This window comes from Mesoplodon bidens, assembly GCF_964165515.1.
Source record: "Mesoplodon bidens genome assembly, chromosome: 2".
NCBI lineage: Eukaryota > Metazoa > Chordata > Mammalia > Artiodactyla > Ziphiidae > Mesoplodon > Mesoplodon bidens.
Window position 1 is genome coordinate 111,295,315 of NC_138177.1, and position 20,207 is coordinate 111,315,521.

Consider the following 20,207-nt stretch of genomic DNA (forward strand, 5'->3'; position numbering starts at 1 on the left):
GTGCCACCACTGTCACAGGCAATGGACCTGCCTCTGGGGTTTGATGTGCACACCCACTAAGCCATAAGAACACAGAACAAGGGGTCAGAGAGACCTACGCTGCATTCTCAGCTCCAGTTGTGTCCAAGCCGACTCAGGCATTCTTTGAATCTGCCTAGTAAGTTCCACTTAGAATATTCTTTGTGTCTCCCATTGATGGCACTTATCATTCTTTTTAGTAGCACAGAACAACAGTCTGTTTCTCTTAGAAAACAGGCTTTTGTGAAAAGCTAGATGTGTTACTCACACTTCCTTACAATAAAATTCTTTTTTACCAGAACATAGCTGTATAATAAATAACTTGCTGTGAGCAGGTACTGATGCTATTTGAAGAATGATTTAAAACAAGCTGTATTCACAGCCGTTTAGTTATCTCAACAGCTGAGCTGAACAAGATTCCCTAAAATCTTCTCATTGTTTTGGCAAAGTTTAGGAACCTCTTCCATTGGTCAAAGGTCTTTCCACAGCATCTCAAGCCTAATGTTTTTCCCATAACTTCTAATTAGATACTAAGTATTGAGGTTTGCCTTGGACACTATCTGTAAGCTTTGTTTTGGTATTATTCAATACTTAATACCTTAAAAGTATTTTATTGAAAACTGAGATAGTGTTGTGATATTAGGATCTTTGTCTGCTTGGCTTCTCATTCATACCTCATGTGTGGTCCTACCTTCTATTTCCTACTTCTCGATTTTTTCCCTTTTTTAAAATTGTAGTAAAATATATATAACATAAAATTTGCGATTTTAACCATTTTTCAGTGTACAATTTGAGTGGCATTAATTACATTCACAACATTGTACAAACATCACCACTCAAATTTTAGATTACGCAGTTGAGTAAGAACCAAAACCTGGAGCGCTTCCCATACACTCTGTGTCTTCTTCCTTCTGTAACTCAGAGCTTCATTAATAATTGATCAGGAAATGGACAGAAGGAAAGAGGTTTCCAACTCCAGTTCTGCTGGGAAATCTGTCAGTCAAGCAAGCAGCTACTGGTAGAAGTTGTTTCAGTCCTATTTCTCTTAAATAGACAACATCAACTTACCTCTACTTTCATTTATTTATTTTTGTGAAATATGGAGCATATAAAAAAGATTTATAAAATGTTTATGTACAGTTTAAAGACCAATAATAAAAATGATCACCTAAGTACCTAACACCTGGCTTAAGAAATAGAACATTGCCAGGACCATGGAAGCCCCACTCCCAAACTTTCTCTCCTCTCAGCTTGAGGTAGCCTGAATTTTGTGTTAATCACTGTCTTGTCTTTCTTTGAGTTTTACCTCAATATATGCATTCCTAAAATTATATGTTGTTTAGTTTTGCTTTTCTTATGGCTTCTATAATTAGAGTGATACTGTGTGAACTCTTGTGTGATATTTCTGCTGTTGATCTAACTTGATCCATGTAGCTGGAGTTCATTCATTTTCACTGCTGTGTGGAATTCCATGGTAAGAATACCGAACGATGTGTTTATTCATTTTACTGTTGATGTATGTTTGAGTGCTTTTCAGTTTTTGTCTACTATCTTCAATGCTGCTGTGTACAGTCTTGTGTGTGTCTCTTGGGGACATGTATAAGAGTTTCTCTAAAGTAAACATCTAGAAATGGAATTTCAGATGATGAACTCTTATTCTGATTCAATGATTATGTGATTTTTAAATTTAATCTACTGATGTGGTTAAGTACATTAAATGATTTTCTGATATCAGTGGTCAAAGTTTACATCCCTGGGATGAAATCAAACTTGATCAAGATATATTCTCTTTTTATTAGTGTTGTATTTAGTTTGTATTTAATTGTTTAATTATCTAAACAATTAGATAATTATTTAAGATTTTGTTTCTGTGGCCTATAATTTTTCTTTTTTGTTATTCTTGTCTGGCTTTGGTTGAAGTTATGTTAACCTCATATGAAATGTATTAGGGAATATTTCCTATGTTTCTGTTCTCTAAAATCAGTACAACTTTAATTGTACATTCCTTGAACTTTGGTAGAACTTACCTATAAACAGGCTCTGTGGACCTTGTGCTTTCTTTGTTGGGAGATTTTAAACCAGTTCTGTTTCTGTAATGATTATATGACTATTGAGGTTTTTCTGAGCCAGTTTTGGTGAGTTTTGTTTTCTGAGACTTTATTTATTTTATCTAAGTTTTTTAGATGTTGGCTATAAAGTTATTCATATTCTCTTAATATATGTTTTAAGTTTCACGACAACTACAGCTATGTCCCCTTTTCGTTCATAATGTTTATTTGTGCCTTCTATTTCTATTGCCTTCTATTGCCAGAGATCTGTCAATTTCATTAATCTTTTCAAAGAACCAACTTTGGGCTTTATTGAACCCTCTCTCTTATATGTTTCCTTTTCTCTTCCTGTTTCTACCTGTATTTCCTTCCTTCAAATTCCTTTGTTTTTATTGTTCTTTTTTCCTTGAATTTCAAGGTGGAATTTTGTCTCTTTAATTTTCAACCTTTCTTCTTCTTAAAGTAAGCATTTAAGGCTGTAAAGCTTTTCAAGTACAGCTTTAGCTGAATCCTTTGTGTTTTGACATGAATATTTTTGTTATCATTAATTCCAAATATTTTCTGATTTCCATTATGATTTATTCTTTGGCTTATTAGTGGATAATGATATTTTTTAAAAAACGGAGTAGTCCTATCCAAAAAAAAAAAAAAATTGAACAAGAATCTAAAGAAGCATCTACATAGACTATTAGTTTGCCAAAAAATGCAAAGGATAAAGGAACAATTTAATGTTAGATGGTACACAAGGAAGCAATCAACCAAATCCAGACTGTAGGAAAGTCAGTAGGAAAAATGACCTGATATTTCCTATGAAAGAATGAGGTAAGGAAGGAAAAAAAAAAAGAGGGTGAATTGATATAGAAGAAAATGACATAAGAGACATAACACCAAAAAAAATCCTTTTTAATATTTTGATTCCAGTACTTCAGTTGTTTTTATCAGGAAAGCCATTTAAGGGATATAGCCCACCATACTGCTAGAAACAGAAGTCCAACTTAAACTTACTTTTTAAAGAGATAAGCAGTTTGCGTTTCTTTGTACGTTCCTATCTCATCTTAGTCTTTTAAAATGGAAATAATGTGTAAATGCATTTAAATTTGCTTAATGCATTAAATGTTTTTCTTAAAAATGTAAATCTAATTTATAAATCTATATTTATCTTAAGAGAATTAAGGAAATTTGATATTTTTTAAATTTCAACTGACTTTTTAAATAAAGTGAGTAATACTTTTGTTAAGTAAAGGATCTTTCTCTTACTTAAGTTTTGATTTGTATGTAGTGAGGTTTCTTAAGGGACAACACAATCATACCATTACCGAAAACACTGTCAACTTGCCGTCAACAATTCCTGTGTCTGCTAACAGCATAAGCCAATGGAATTTATCATAACATCATTTGACCTATGTCTTTTACCCCTTTTATAAGGACACCACCAAGATAAAACTCGTAATAGCTATAAAGTCTATTAAGCAATTCTTTCTACATGGCTACACTTCTTGTACTTGTTCTGAGGCAAAATATATACTGATTTCTCTTGGAATTTTTTTTCCACATTTCATGTCGAATTCTTTTCCAAAGAATTAAGGGAGGATAAGAATTCCTACATTTATGTATTGCCTAACTCTATCTACTATAATTGTTTTTTTGCCTGTAACTAGGAGACCATTTTTACTTAATGTTTTGCCTTCTGAGAAGAAAAATTGTAGAATTTCAGAAAAGCCAAATAAGTAGAAAGTTTCATTCTTCTAAACTTTAGTGCTTTGTAGATAGGCACTGTGTACATCAACCTTTGATGGTTGATTTGAAATAAATGGGTGTATTGTTTTAAAAACAGCTGTTAGAGCTCAGACCTGAAGACCAGTCAGCACTAAACTCACTTTACCCAGATGGTTTCTTCAGCCCTTACATCAACATTATAGAAAAAGGTATTTGAGCTGATCAAGACTGTCTATTATTGTACTTTTAGGGAAAAAAAGGAAGCTCTGCTAACTTGTCATTGCTATTGCTTAATTTCTGATTACAGGTTATTAATGTGTTTAATTCTATGGTTTCCTAAATAAAAACTTTATTCTCTTATTGTGGTAAAATATACATAACATAAAATTTACCATTTAACCACTTTTAAATGTACAGTTCAGGGTTATTAACTACATTCACGTTGTGCAACTATCACCACCATCCATCTCCAGCACTTTTCTGCCTTCCCAAAATGAAACGTCATACCCATTAAACACTGACTCCCCATTTCCCCCCTCCCTCCTCCCCTGCATCAGCCCCTGGCAATCACCATTCTACTTTCTGCCTCTATGAATTTGAAAAAGTTTATTTTTAAAGGCAAAAATTTGAAAGCAGATTTGTGTAAAGAGAGCAGGGATCAGAGTACAATTGGAGCTGCCCTCTACAGTAGGAAAGAACTGTGTGATGCTTTAAGGTCTTCATTTATAGATAGAGAAATCGTACACCATCTCTGTGGTACCACCCACTGACTGTGTTCCCTGACATTTATTACAGGCAGAGAGTTTTTTGTGGGCCTTTCCAAAAGGACAAATCAACGAGGTGCTGAAATCTTGGCTGATACTTTTAAGGTAGGTAAAGGATAATTTATGCCTGGCACAGAGTAACTACCTAATAAATATTCATAGACCCATTGAATCAATATGTCATGAATAATGGTATTTATATGTCACAGGCTTTGAAAAATAATTCCTAATATTTGTATGCTTGCTAGAAGTTTTAGAAGCTAGAACTTAATAAATAGGCTTCATGGGACTCCCACAGCAGCAACAGACAAAGTTATCACGGACATCTGTTTTCTCCCAGTGTATAATCATACAACCATCTGGCAGATGTTTCTGGCACAATCAATAACTTTAAAAAAAAAATCTGGAGTCCCAATTGCCTCTAACATGAAATGTGGATTTTTCAGATTGGAATCAAAGATCACCTGTACTTGGGTGCCTACTGTGTGCTGGAAACTCTGCTAGGCATTGCACATACATCCTCCCAAGGTCCCTTTACTCTATTGATCATTAGCAGATTGGCTCACCAGACTGCTTAGGAAGGGATGTAATCCCCAAAAAGCTCTGTTCCCCATGACGATGTGAGGCTCTTGTTTACACAGGATATTCATCCTTCCAGAGTAGCCCACTACATAGGTGAGCCAGTGAAGCTGTTGACGCAGTCACACATCAGGAAGGGGGCTCTGCACTTTCATTTTAGAAGCGATCTTCATTTAACTGGCAATACCCAAACTTGTGGGTCCCAGTTTTCCTTCCAGATGTTCAGGGACCCTGGCAGCCTCCAGAAGAGCAAGAATGTTTTGAGCAGATTTGAATGTGTTTTAGAATTATTCTGAAATGACAAATGACTTGTTTCTATTATATGCATAGGACTATGCGGTCTCCACAGTCCCAGTGGTCGAAGCTTTGCACTTGAAGAGTTTCTGCAGCATGGCTGGGCCTAACCTAATCGCAATTGGATCCAGTGAATCTGCACAGAAGGCTCTCAAGGTAAATATAAAACTTTGCTCTTTCTAAATGCAGTAGGTGGTGCCTGCCGCATGGTTTTTCTAATTCTGTCTACTGAGTGGACAGCAAGCAAGGGTGGCAGGGAGAGGACAGGCTGGTACTTGAGCTTTCTGTGATGTACATTGTCATGACCGCACATTTATCAGGAACTGGGAACACCTAGTAAGTACTCTTCCTGGGAAGTACACTTATAGGAGGAGCTCTTCACTGGTGAACCATTCTTACTTACACACCAGGTTTCCTGGAAAGGCCATGATTCCGAAAAATAAATGCCAAACTCATCACAGTTATCTCTTCTGGGGAAAAGAAAGGCATCTCACCAGTAGAGCTCTTTGTAATGTTTTATCTAAGTCAGGTAATTGGTACACATTGGATCATTACATTATTCTTATCCTTTTGTATTTCTGAACTATTTCAAAATAATCTTTTAGAAAGACATGATTCAGAAGTACCTAAAAATCTTAACTTCTTCATTTGCATTGGAATACTTAAATTTTAGGAAAGGAAATTTTCTTATTTCACAGATAGGAAAGGAAAGTCCAGAAAAATTACAACTTGCCTTGGGTCACATAGCTAGATTGAGAGTGGAAGTCACTGATAGTGAAGAAGACCTTCCATCGTTACAGTGCTTTACAGTCCAAAGGCACATTTCATCTCTGTAACTAACAACCTGGGAGATTATCTGGATACTTCATAAGGGCAAAAAGCATGTCTGTTTTGCTCACCATGTGCACCTTTGTGCTTGGCCCATGGTGGTCCTTAAATAAAGAGAATGATGTATAAATGAATGCGGGAGGTGGTTTTATCTCTATTTTGCAGTTAAGAACTAGATCAAGTGGCTCGCCCCAGATCGCAAGGCTAATACTAAATGGTGGGCTGGGACTACTTTTTGCCCCCTCCTCTCAGGTGGTCCTGCACTACACATGACTTATTAGAGGACCAAGACAGTAACTCTTCTTAGTCAAAGAGAGGAAGTCTGTGTGCCCCAAGGTATACAATTTATTTGTTTGCCCTATCAGGTCTTTACTCTTCTGCCTCAGTGCTAGACTTGGTATGGTTTGTCTGGGAAGCAATCATTGCCTCCCACTTGCTGACTTTCCCCTTTGCATTATCTGCAACTTCTTCAGTCAGTTCACTTGGCCTTTCTTCCTTTTCTCAAACTGTATCTCTGATTGTATTTCTAGGACCTTTAACAATTGTTGTTGAACAATCTACCTCAGAATTTGAAATTGGGCCTTTTTCTGTTGCCTTCAGAGAATGTCTTTTGTTCTCTTTCAGCTGGAAGGCTATGTCAACTTTCTGCATATAAAAAAAAAAAATGGGGGCTTCCCTGGTGGCGCAGTGGTTGAGAGTCCGCCTGCTGATGCAGGGGACACGGGTTCGTGCCTCGGTCTGGGAAGATCCCACATGCTGCGGAAGCAGCTGGGCCCGTGAGCCATGGCCGCTGAGCCTGTGCGTCCAGAGCCTGTGCTCCGCAATGGGAGAGGCCACAACAGTGAGAGGCCCGCGTAAAGCAAAAAAAAAAAAAAAAAAAAAATGGTGTCTTGAAGGAAAACCTCTGATGAATGGTGTTACTTAGAGGATCTAGAAAGATTATATTTCTCCTCAGGGACTAGCTATGGTTTCCCTCCATGGCAGCTGGGTTGGTCTGCACATGTCTGAAATTGATTACAAGAGAAGGAAAAGGCTGAAGTTGGTCTGTACTGTGTCTTTGTATGAATTAGCAGAAAGAACCTCTCTGGGTAGACAAACTAGAAAAAGTAGCCCCATCTGCCATTTTGGGTAAACTAGGTCCCTAACTCAAATAGCTTGGTCTCTAACCAATAGGTCCCTAATACAAATTGGTCCCTAACTTAAATAATCTGGAGAAACTAACATATAACAAACTAAGAGATAATACAATATGGTTAACTAGCACTTATGAAATAGCCCTAACTATTATTCAGAGAAGAGGAAACTCTTGAGGTTTAGATATTCAGAGAAAACTTCATGAAGAAAATGTGGCTAGATGTGGGTCTTGAAGGATTTATCAGGGTGGGATTCAGTGAGAGAGTGTTACAGGTGGGGACATGGAATAAGCAAAAACTAAGCAAAATATATTCATGAGATGTGGGCAAACTAGCCCAACTAATGAAGAGTTTTCTTGTGGGCTCCCAGATAGCTGGATGGGGCAGGTGACGTCTAAAGAGGTTGGGACGTAAAAGTGAGCAAGAGATGAGTTTATCTCCATGAAGTAGGAGTCTGGGTACCCATAGGCTCTGAGCAGAAGAGGCTGTATTGCTACAGAGGTGTTGGACCATCATTCCTTTTGAAAAAAAAAAATGGAGGGGGAAGACCCTGCAATCAGAAAAGAGGGCCACTGATGACCTGAAAAAAGAAAGCCAAGCCCCAAGTCCCATTATATGCCTTGGCAACTCACTCACATTTCTCCCTTAATCTTTCCTTTCCCATTGTCAAGTCCTCTAAGACCACATCTTTTAAGGGCATCCTATGAGGATTTTATTGTCCTCCTTCCTTTAAAGTTCATTTGAGTTAGTGTTAATAGTGATGTTCACTCTATACTTGAAACCTTCTGTGTCAGAAGCTATAAATAATCCTCACTGACTAGAAAGACATTTTTGGAGATTGAATTTTCCATCAGCAAATGTGCTTCATAAACTATGGGCCTGTGGAGTTGGCAAATGACCACCTGCCATGTTCCTCGCATCTAAAAGGTTCTCTTCCCTTGTAGCAAAAGCAGAAGAGCAAAGCAAACTGAAGAATAATGAAATCTCCATGAGGGCATGTTCTCAGGTCAGAAATAGGTGGGTTGGTGAAATTCAGATTTAGTGAATTGAACTGCTTATTTATTTGAGAACAGTTTGGGCTCCTGCATTAAAACAATCAGTAAAATTGATAGTGGGTAAGTCCTACTACTAATTTGGACATATAAATACTGATATAGACAGGCAGGAAGACAAATGGACAGAGACAAATACATCATCTACAAGTAATGAAAGCGTATTTTCTCCATTTCGCAAGTGAAAATACTGAGAACAGATGAAATAAGGCGTTTTGAATAGGATCTCATGGTTCCAGAATCAGATTTCCTGGACCCTGATTCTCCTCTCCCCAGTTGCCCGCCCTACTCCATATCCATTCTTTTTCTGTTGGAAAGCCTTTCTAATTATTTTGCCATGGATTGGTTCTAGCTAATCTCCCTCTTTATCCTCCCCTCTCTCCAACTATTCCCCTCTTCCCATTTTTTGCTGTTATCAGGATCTGACCTATTTCAGGGAAGATATGAGTTTGGTCTCAGATATCTGTTTTTCCTTTGCAAATCTTGATGTCTCGGTCTTGTCTCTGTAGAGAAACCCCTGGCCACTTGGGCCTTTCTTCGAAGGGCATAGCATTTAGACAGAGGTGAATTGTGCCTTCCTGTGCCACACACTGAAAGCCTGATTGCATCCCACATTTGTCACTGCTTGCTGAGTACTTGCTTCCTTCAGGGTCTGTAAAACTACTTCTTGCATATTCATGCAAAACTGAGAGCCCAAGGGTTTCTGGGTAGTCTTATTGCATTTGAAACACTTTGTAATGGGTTGCAATCTATTCTTGGTAATGAAGTGGGTTCTTATGGAGATAGTCATCATGCCGGTCTCGGTTGTAGTAAATTTAATAGTGTATGCATTATATATTTAAATGAAATAATCCATCTAGCAATTATCTGCTAAAAAGCCCAGAATGCAGAGTACATTTAATACACACTTAACACAGAGATTATCTAATACAGGGAAGGAAGAAAGGAGGACCTATTATTACCATATTTTACTGTTGATATGACCAAAGTACTGGAGATTAGGTTGATTTGAAATTACTAAAGATATTTGATACCAAGTCTTACCCTACAAATACTATTATCTAAGCAAAATTAGCCTTTAGGGCAATCTGCCCTTGCTATAGTTTTTCTCCTACAGTTTTCATCATTGCCTTCGTGCCCCTGGGCAATCACTACCTTCATCCTGCTCCTCTAGCTATAAAAGAAAATACTATGAGAGTAATTAATTCATGTGTAGGCAGTAGATCTACTAGTACTCTTCCAGGAGGAATGTCTGTCTTCTCAAAAAGATGAGAACTCCAGTTGCCACCCAGCTGGAACTACTCCTCACAAACATAATTTGAGCAACAGAAGCCAACCTCCAAAAAGTACATATTATATTATCTCATTCACTTAAAGTTAAACAAGAGATAAAACTACTCTATGCTGTTAGCAGTCAGAATAGTAGTTACTTTAAAAAGAGGGAGGGAGGGCTTCCCTGGTGGCGAAGTGGTTGAGAGTCCGCCTGCCGATGCAGAGGACGTGGGTTCATGCCCTGGTCCGGGAAGATCCCACATGCCACGGAGCGGCTGGGCCCGTGAGCCATGGCCGCTGAGCCTGCGCGTCTGGAGCCTGTGCTCCGCAATGGGAGAAGCCACAACAGTGAGAGGCCCGCGTACCGCAAAAAAAAGAAAAAAAAAAAAGAGGGAGGGAGTCATGGTGTGAAGGGCCATCTTGTATGTTACACTTTAATTTTTAAATTTTAATAAAAATACATATATTGTTGAAAGTGGGCTGTGATTAACTTACAGAAATAATTCTCCAGTAGCTGGGTCTAAGTCTCAAATCCCTGCTTTATCGCCTATATAATGCCTGTCTTGTCCACAGACTAGCCTGGTGTGTTTTTTTTTTAACTAAGGAAAAAAAGACAAACTTGGTACCTCCTGACCAATCTCTCCCCATTTCCCCTTGGCTGCCGGTCTTTGTAAACCTTAAATATATACAATTTTTAATTGTCCTTTATATGTCAGTAAAGTTGGGGAGGAAAAAAGACATAATAAAGAGTAGATTTGCACCACATCTCACCTGTTCTTTTTCCAGATCTGTGACAAAATTAACTTGCTTTCCAGAAACCTGGATTAATGACATACTCTCTGTCACGGAAGGACAGATCGTAATTCTTGCCCTCAGGAGGGACTCACAGTAATGATTTTTAACTCAGTCTCCTTGGTAGCATTCAGCCTTCCAGCTAACTGGGGAGGGAAGAGAAAGGAAGGAAGGAAGGACAAAGGGAGGGAGTGAGGGAGAGAAGGAAAGGAGGTTGGGAAGAGTGACACTTAGCTAAAACTTTCCTGAAACTAATCAGATGAGGAAGCTGCTGCTCTACCCAAGCTTGGAGCTCCAGGAACTTGTGGTACTGACATGTTGTGGCGGGGGGTGGGGGGGGTGGCGGGGAGTGGGGTGAATCATCTGCTGACTGGGAGGTAAGAGGCGCATCCCCACCTTCCTAACCTAACCCCACACAGGAGACCAGGTATTTTCTCCATAGGGCATCTGCAGTTTTATTTAGTGGCCTTTCTTTTATTAATAATTTTATTATTTTGTATCACAGTGAATTGTTGTTTAAGAAGACTTTTAATAGAAGTACTAAAAGGATGTGGTAAGAAAAGAATTATGAGATCACCACTCCATTTTTTGTGCCTTTGTCATATAAATGGAGCTGAAATATAGTACATGGAATTCCAGTATGCTTGTAATTTTAAATTAAAATGATCATAATGCATTTGGATGGAAATGTCTTTAAGTTTTTTATCTACTTCCTGAAATAACGAATTACATTTGTGAGATTCCTTAAATGAGGACATAGGCTGCTTGCTTTAAGCTAATTTAAATGGCATAGGATGCAGCGTGTTTTTCTTTTGAATGACTAACTGTATAATAGAGGTCACTCAGTACTTCTTCTCGTTTTGACTCAGCTTCAGCATTGATTTTATGTCCAAAAATGTCCATGTTATTTTATAGGTGGTCATATAAAACATGAAGATGGAAAAACCCTTGATTTGTTTGGATTTTGTATGTTTTTTTAATCGCCTGGAATTTCCTTTAATGACAACTGGAACAGCAAGAGCAAAAACCAAAAGACAGAATGAGAGGTAACTAGTATCAACAGGGTGATTGAAATGGAAAAATAAAGACTTTGCATTTTCATTTGTTGCCACAGGGAATTACAGTCTGTAGCCACAAGATTTCCCGCTTTGGGTCTATACTATGAAGGGCAAATTGACAATCCATTGCAGGTTTAATTTAGTCTCAGTATCAGGTTGTCTGTTCCAGTTGTATTCAACAGATTCACAAGACAATATTTAAAAAAAAAAATAATCTACCATGCCTGAATTAAGAAATTAAAACACAAAAATCAAATAGACTCTGAGTTTGTAACAACTGTTTATGCTCCTTTTCCTGGCAGCAGCTGCCTTATCTGACAATATTCCCAGAGCTGTATGCCAACAAGGCTGGCAAGGCCAAATAAAATGCTTTGGCATGATAGGGCAATAAATAATCTGAAGCTGTGAGACCAAAACAGCCTTGCTGATTATCAGCAGTAATTCCCAAGGCAGGAAGAAGGCAAAATTAGCCAAGTAGGAGAAAGGGATTAATAATTTATTTTCTCTTGAAAAAAAATTATTATTTCAAGAAAATGTCAAAGAAAAAAAAGGAAGAAATTATATTTAAAGCACTGTTAATTCCATCCATTATATGATGGACATCAAAAAGTTTTCAACAGACTCTATGGGATGTCATTGCAGGAGCTCAAGCATCTTGTTAGGTGGTTGAGCAAATGGCCTTTTAAGGGGTATTTCAATCCAAGACTCTTGCTTACTAAAGAAAAAGCCTCTGAGTGACCTTAAATTAGTGGTTCCCGGTGAGAGATGTGGATTAAAATCTCCTCAAGAACTTTCTGAAAACACACTGCCCTGGGCCTATCTCAGAAAATTCTGATGCTCTGGGTCGGGTATCCAGCCCAGGCATCAGCATTTTTTTAAATTTATTTTATTGAAGTATAGTTGATTTACAATCTTTTGTTATTTCTGCTGTACAGCAAAGTGATTCAGTTATACATATATATATACATACACATTCTTTTTCATATTCTTTTCCATTATGATTTATCACAGGCTATTGAATATAGATCCCTGTGCAAGATGGTAGGACCTTGTTGTTTATCCATTCTATATGTAATAATTTGCATCTGCTATTCCCAAACTCCCAATCCTTCTCTCCCCCACCCGCTCCCCCTTGGCAACCACACGTCTGTCCTCTACCAAGCATCTGTACTTTTAAAAGCACCACAGGTGATTCTGGTGCACAGACTAAGTTGAAAGCCATTGCCTTTAAGGATTCCTACAACTTCCAAAAGCACCTAGCTTAGGATCCTGAATAATGTGCACCACAAGAAACAATCACTATGTCTATAATAGAGGTACAAAAGAACATCTTCCAAACAGCAGTAAAAGTTAGAGAAAGTATCCAAATTAAAAACCATTGAAAGTTAGAAACTCCTTACTCTTTTGCTGCCTAGAGTTCAACATTGTATAGCTTAAAATACAATACCTAACTGGTTAGTAACTTGAATGGCATCACTCAATCCATTTGGTATGCTAAATTTTTTTTTTTTTTTTTTTTTTTTTTTGCGGTACGCGGGCCTCTCACTGTTGTGGCCTCTCCCATTGCGAAGCACAGGCTCCGGACGCGCATGCTCAGCGGCCATGGCTCACGGGCCCAGCTGCTCCGCGGCATGTGGGATCCTCCCGGACCGGGGCACGAACCCATGTCCCTGCATTGGCAGGCGGACTCTCAACCACTGAGCCACCAGGGAAGCCCTAAAATTTTTTATTAAAGTATTCTGAGTTATCCAAGAAACAAGAAATATCTCAAATAAACAACCTAACCTTACACCTAAAGGAACTAGAGAAAGAAGGACAAACAAAACCCAAACTTAGGGGCTTCCCTGGTGGCGCAGTGGTTGGGAGTCCGCCTGCCGATGCAGGGAGCACGGGTTTGTGCCCCGGTCCGGGAGGATACCACGTGCCGTGGAGCGGCTGGACCCGTGAGCCATGGCCGCTGAGCCTGCGCATCTGGAGCCTGTGCTCTGCGGCGGGAGAGGCCACGGCAGTGAGGGGCCCGCGTACCGCAAAAAAAAATTTTTTTAAATAAAAAAAATAAAAAAAACCCAAACTTAGTAGAAGGAAAGAAATCATAAAGATAAGAACAGAAATAGGGGCTTCCGTGGTGGCGCAGTGGTTGAGTCTGCCTGCTGATGCAGGGGACGCGGGTTCGTGCCCCAGTCCGGGAGGATCCCGCGTGCTGGGGAGCGGCTGGGCCCGTGAGCCCAGGCCGCTGGGCCTGCGCGTCTGGAGCCTGTGCTCCACAACGGGAGAGGCCACGACAGTGAGAGGCCCATGTACCGCAAAAAAAAAAAAAAAAAAAAAAAAAAGCAGAAATAAATGAAATAGAAACAAAGAAAACAATAGCAAAGATCACTAAAACTAAAAGCTGGTTCTTTGAGAAGATAAGCAAAATTGATAAACCTTTAGCCAGACTAATCAAGAAAAAGAGGGAGAGGACTCATATCAATAAAATTAGAAATGAAAAAGGAGACGTTACAACAGACACCGCAGAAATACAAAGCATCCTAAGACTACTACAAGCAACTCTATGCCAATAAAATGGACAACCTGGAAGAAATGGACAAATTCTTAGAGAGGTATAACCTTCCAAGATTGAACCAGGAAAAAATAGAAAATATGAACAGACAAATCACCAGTAGTGAAATTGAAACTGTGATTGAAAATCTTCCAACAAGCATAAGTCCAGGACCAGATGGCTTCACAGGTGAATTCTATCAAACATTTAGAGAAGAGCTAACGCCCATCTATCTTGAACTCTTCTAAAAAATTGCAGAGGAAGGAACAGTCCCAAACTCATTCTACAAGGCCACCATCACCCTGATACCAAAACCAGATAAAGATTCTACAAAAAAAGAAAATTACAGACCAATATCACTCATGAATATAGATGCAAAAGCCCTCAACAAAATACTAGGCAGCCGAATCCAACAGCACATTAAAAGGATCATACACCATGATCAAGTGGGATTTATCCCAGGGATGCAAGGAATCTTCAATATATGCAAATCAATCAATGTGATACACCATATTAACAAATTGAAGAATAAAAACCATATGATCATCTCAGTGGATGCAGAAAAAGCTTTTGACAAAATTCAACACCCATTTATGATAAAAACTCTCCAGAAAGTGGGTGTAGAGGGAACCTACCTCAGCATAATAAAGGCCATATATGACAAACCCACAGCAAACATCATTCTCGATGGTGAAAAGCTGAAAACATTTCCTCTCAGATCAGGAACAAAACAAGGATGTCCACTCTCACCACTGTTACTCAACATAGTTTTGGAAGCCCAGGTCACGGCAATCAGAGAAGAAAAAGAAATAAAAGGAATACAAATTGGAAAAGAAGAAGTAAAAGTGTCACTGTTTTGCAGATGACATACTATACATAGAGAATCCTAAAGATGCTACCAGAAAACTACTAGAGCTAATCAATGAATTTGGTAAAGTTGCAGGATACAAACTTATTTCACAGAAATCTCTTGCATTCCTAGACACTAACAACAAAAGATCAGAAAGAGAAATTAAGGAAACTCCCATTCACCATTGCAACAAAAAGAATAAAATACCTAGGAATAAACCTACCTAAGGATGTCAAAGACCTGTACTCAGAAAACTATAAGACACTGATGAAAGAAATCAAAGATGACACAAGCAGATGGAGAGACATACCATGTTCCTGGATTGGAAGAATCAATATTATGAAAGTGACTATACCACCCAAAGCAATCTACAGATTCAATGCAATCACTATCAAATTACCAATGGCATTTTTTACAGAACTAGAACAAAAAATCTTAAAATTTGTATGGAGACACAAAAGACCCCGAATAGCCAAAGCAGTCTTGAGGGAAAAAAGGGAGCTGGAGGAATCAGACTCCCTGACTTCAGACTATACTACAAAGCTACAGTAATCAAGACAATATGGTACTTGCACAAAAACAGAAATATAGATCAATGGAACAAGATAGAAAGCCCAGAGATAATCCCACACACCTATAGTCAACTAATCTATGGCAAAGGAGGCAAGGATATATAATGGAGAAAAGACAGTGTCTTCAATAAGTGGTGCTGCATAAACTGGACAGCTACATGTAATAGAATAAAATTAGAACACTCCCTAACATCACACACAAAAATAAACTCAAAATGGATTTGAGACCTAAACATAAGACCGGACACTATAAAACTCTTAGAGGAAAACATAGGAAGAACACTCTTTGACATAAATCATAGCAAGATCTTTTTTGATCCACCTCCTAGAGTAATGGAAATAAAAACAAAAATAAACAAATGGGACCCAATGAAACTTAAAAGCTTTTGCACAGCAAAGGAAACCATAAACAAGATGAAAAGACAGCCCTGAGAATAGTAGAAAATATTTGCAAATGAATCAACAGACAAAGGATTAATCTCCAAAATATATAAACAGCTTATGTAGCTCAATATTAAAAAAAAAAACAACAACAACCCAATCACAAAATGGGCAGAAGACCTAAACAGACATTTCTCCAAAGAAGACATACAGATGGCCAAGAGGCTCATGAAGAGCTGCTCAACATCACTAATTATTAGAGAAATGCAAATCAAAACTACAATGAGGTGTCACCTCACACCAGTTAGAATGGGCATCATCAGAAAATCTACAAGCAACAAATGTTGGAGAGGGTGTGGAGAAAAGGGAACCCTCTTGCACTGTTGGTGAGAATGTAAACTGATACAGCCACTATGGAGAACAGTATGGAGGTTCCTTAAAAAACTAAAGATAGAATTACCATATGACCCAGCAATCCCACTATTGGGCATATACCCAGAGAAAACCATAATTCAAAAAGACACATGCACCCCAATGTTCATTGCAGCACTATTTACAATACCCAGGTCATGGAAGCAACCTAAATGCCCATTGACAGATGAATGGATAAAGAAGATGTGGTACATATATACAGTGGAATATTACTCAGCCATAAAAAGGAATACAATTGGGTCATTTGTAGAGACGTGGATGGACCTAGAGACTGTCATACAGAGTGAAGTAAGTCAGAAAGAGAAAAACAAGTATCGTATATTAACGCATATATTTGGAACCTAGAAAAATGGTACAGATGAACCGGTTTGCAAGGCAGAAATAGAGACACAGTTGAAGAGAACAAATATATGGGCACAAAGCAGGGAAAGCGGCAGTGGGGGTGGTGGTGGTGGGATGAATTGGGAGATTGGGATTGACATGTATACATTAATATGTATAAAATGGATAACAAATAAGAATCTGCTGCATAAAAAAATAAGTAAAATAAAATTCAAAAAAATATTCTGAGTTATCAAAAATCACTAATTTTATCATTTTCTGAGAATAGGAAATTTGCATTTGGCTCATGTTTCCATACCCCCTCCCCCAACACATACACACCGAAAAATCTAACAGGACATGATCTTGATGTACAGAGATTTGTGTCAAAGAGAAAAAAAAAGGTTAAACTTCATACTGATATTAGAGAACTTACTTTTCAAAATAATCATATGTTGATTCTACTAAAGAAGCATGGCTGTCAAAAGGGCCAAAATGGATTTGAGGGCAAAGCAGAGAACTTAGAATCCAAATTCACAGGTTGTCCTTCTGGCTCTGCCTCCAGCTGTCCCTGTGTGACCCCTGTCTCTTGTACTCAGTCTTGTCCTGAAAAAACAAAGTTGAAACAGCCTCTCTAGGGAATGAGAGCTTCGTTCCTCCCCGTTGGAAATTTCATGACGGGCAGTCAAGGTGAAGGACTGTGTCTCAGACTTGGCAAAAAGTAGCAACCATTTAATTATAAAGCGCCCAGTGATATAGATAGTTCCAAAGTGGGTTCACTGTAGACTCTTGACCACTGTGACATCGTCCTTTCAGTGGATGTAAGTGATAGAAGACTTGTGCTTAGCTGAGTTTTTCATGCCTGCTTAAGGATAGAAAAGCTCAGAAGACTCCATCCTAGTTCATTTTTATTTGAGGAGGCTTCAATTGCGTATATAACTATTAAATTGGATATCTGACAAAACATCATATCCTAATTCATACATAAAAATCTGATAGAAAAAAAAAAGTAGGGTTTCCAAAACCTTTTATTGCTGTCTCTTCTGCAAAAAAGGCTTTTCAAAAGGTGATTGAGGGGCTTCCCTGGTGGCGCAGTGGTTGAGAGTCCGCCTGCCGATGCAGGGGACGCGGGTTCGTGCTCGGGTCCGGGAGGATCCCACATGCAGTGGAGCGGCTGGGCCCGTGAGCCATGGCCGCTGAGCCTGCGCGTCCGGAGCCTGTGCTCTGCAACGGGAGAGGCCACAACGGTGAGAGGCGCGCGTACCGCAAAAAAAAAAAAAAGAGAGAGCACACCTGAGTTTGAAGCTCGGGCTTCTTGAGCATCATACAGCAATTTATTGAGCAGCAACTGTATGAAAGATAGTGTCTCACACACGGGGACACTGAGATGAATGAGAAACAGTCTCTGCCCTCAAGACCCCTCCAGTTGAACTGGAGAAACAGGACAGTGTCGGTGTAAGATAAGGCAAACGCCTACTAAATGGCCCAAGGTCCTAGTAGAAGTGATGGGAGTTCCGAGGATGGCGTGATCACAGGAGGTGAGAGCCAAAGTCTGGGTGGACCTGAATGAACAGCAAGCCATACACGGGCACAGAGGATGAGTGGTCACTACAAACAGGATGACTGGGGGGAATAGCTATTTTATAATCAGCAGGCAATGGCTAGAACAAGGGGTATGTGCAGGGAAAGAAAGAGATTTAAGTTCTAAGCAATAAGTTGGAGCTGATCCAAAAGTAAAGGAATTGGAGTCTTCTTATCTGCAGACTGTGGGGAGCCACTCAAAGTTTTTTTAAGCAAAGGTGTAAAAGGTGGTGTTTCAAAAAGATCCATCTGACATTATGCCTGGAATGATCAACAGGAAGAAAGATTAGGGGTAATAAAATTAGTTAGGTACCATACTACATTCCGGAAATAAAGGACAGGAGGGTCTGGACTGGGGAAGCAGGCGTGAAAATGAAGAGCACCGTGCAGGAGGTGAGTTCTATGTAGAGAAATAATAGAACATTGTAACTGATGGGCTTGAAAGGGCAGGGGAAAGAAAAGGAGCAGGTCAACACTTGGACAGATACTTATAGAACTCCTGTTGTGTACCAGGCACTGTACTAGGCCCTAGGGAACAATGATCAACAAAATTACTTCAGAAATGACTACCAGATGGGGCACCTTTGGTGGAATTCTCGGAAAAGAGTTCAAACTCTCACTGTCACCATGAATTCAGTTCTCGCCATCAACACAGGAACAAACCACAGAAAATTGGTGGGCAGAATGTGTTGCTGGATCTCACTGAGCTGGATTCACAGTTTGAGAACTGAGCTGTACTCAGACACATCCAACTGACAGCAACTCTGGTAGACGTCCTTCGTCTAAGCTTGTAAGACACTTAATGGGGTTGGCTTCCATTTCAGTTTCCATTGGCAGCACACAGCAGCTCATCTGAATTTGGAGTCTCTGTCCTTTACCCTTTTCCATTTGTTTTTTATTATCTTTATCTACTCACAAAGCATACGAAAAAAATCACTTTAACATTTGCATGCCCTCCGTCTCCAGTGGGGTCCTATTGTTTCTTGGCTGAATTGAGTTGGCAGAAGACTGCAAAACACCCAGGATGATTTCTGCCTCATGGGATGAAACTGTACATCACAGCATGACCTATGTGACAGTCTCACCAGGCCAACACCAGTACTCCTGATGTGGAACGGATTAGGAAATGTGTCAGTTGAGCTGGAGGGAGAATGGTTGAGTTTTGGGTTACTGTTTCTCCGTGGACATCACATGTATTAAATGCCCTAGGTGTTGATGAGTACCCTATTGCTTGGCTGAAGGTTAATAAAGCATATGGTAAAACGTAAACACTAAATTAGAAGTGACATTTTAACCCTAAATTATTCTCCAGCTTTTTGGGAATATATCCACACTGCCAGATACAATACTGGGATTTCAGCCATCCTTAGACATAATGACATGCAAGAGAAACAAATTAAAAGTAAATTTGGGGTAAGGGGGATAAATTAGGAGTTTGGGATTGAAATATATACATATATATATATATAAAATAGATAACCAACAAGAACCTACTTTATAGCACAGGGAACTATACTCAATATCTTGTAATAACGTATAAGGGAAAAGAATCTAAAAAAGAATATATATATTCATATATATATGAATAAGTGAATCGCTTTGTTGTATACCTGAAATTAACACAGTATTGTAAATCAACTATATTTCAATAAAAACTTTTTTAATTGTAAAAAAAAAGTAAATTTGCCACCACCTTCTTGCAAAACCACTCCAGTAATACTACCCTGCTCTTAATAATTGCTTACTGTTTCTCCTTGTTTTCATCTTTCAAAATGTCACATTAGTCCAGCAATCTTTAAGAGTATTTCTAAATCTGTTTTTCATTTATGGTCACTGGATGCTGCAGTTGGGTCCCGGTATTACCCAAACACTACCTGTCTACAGATGTAAAAAGCTTTAGAGATAAATAGGTTACAACAAGCCATTCCCTTTTATCTCTTTCTGAAGTGGAACCAAGTTCAAAGCCGTGACCACAAA

The 20,207-nt window shown here is 38.9% G+C and overlaps 1 protein-coding gene across 1 annotated transcript in view; it reads left to right on the plus strand.

Moving 5' to 3' along the window:
* The window catches only part of DDAH1 (dimethylarginine dimethylaminohydrolase 1), a 166,926-nt gene that overhangs the window by 125,725 nt on the left and 20,994 nt on the right, over positions 1–20,207 (plus strand). Inside the window, exons 3-4 of the mRNA XM_081225762.1 lie at positions 4,578–4,651; positions 5,456–5,575. Coding sequence (XP_081081888.1) covers positions 4,578–4,651; positions 5,456–5,575 — 194 coding nt within the window. The remainder of the gene's footprint in view (positions 1–4,577; positions 4,652–5,455; positions 5,576–20,207) is intronic.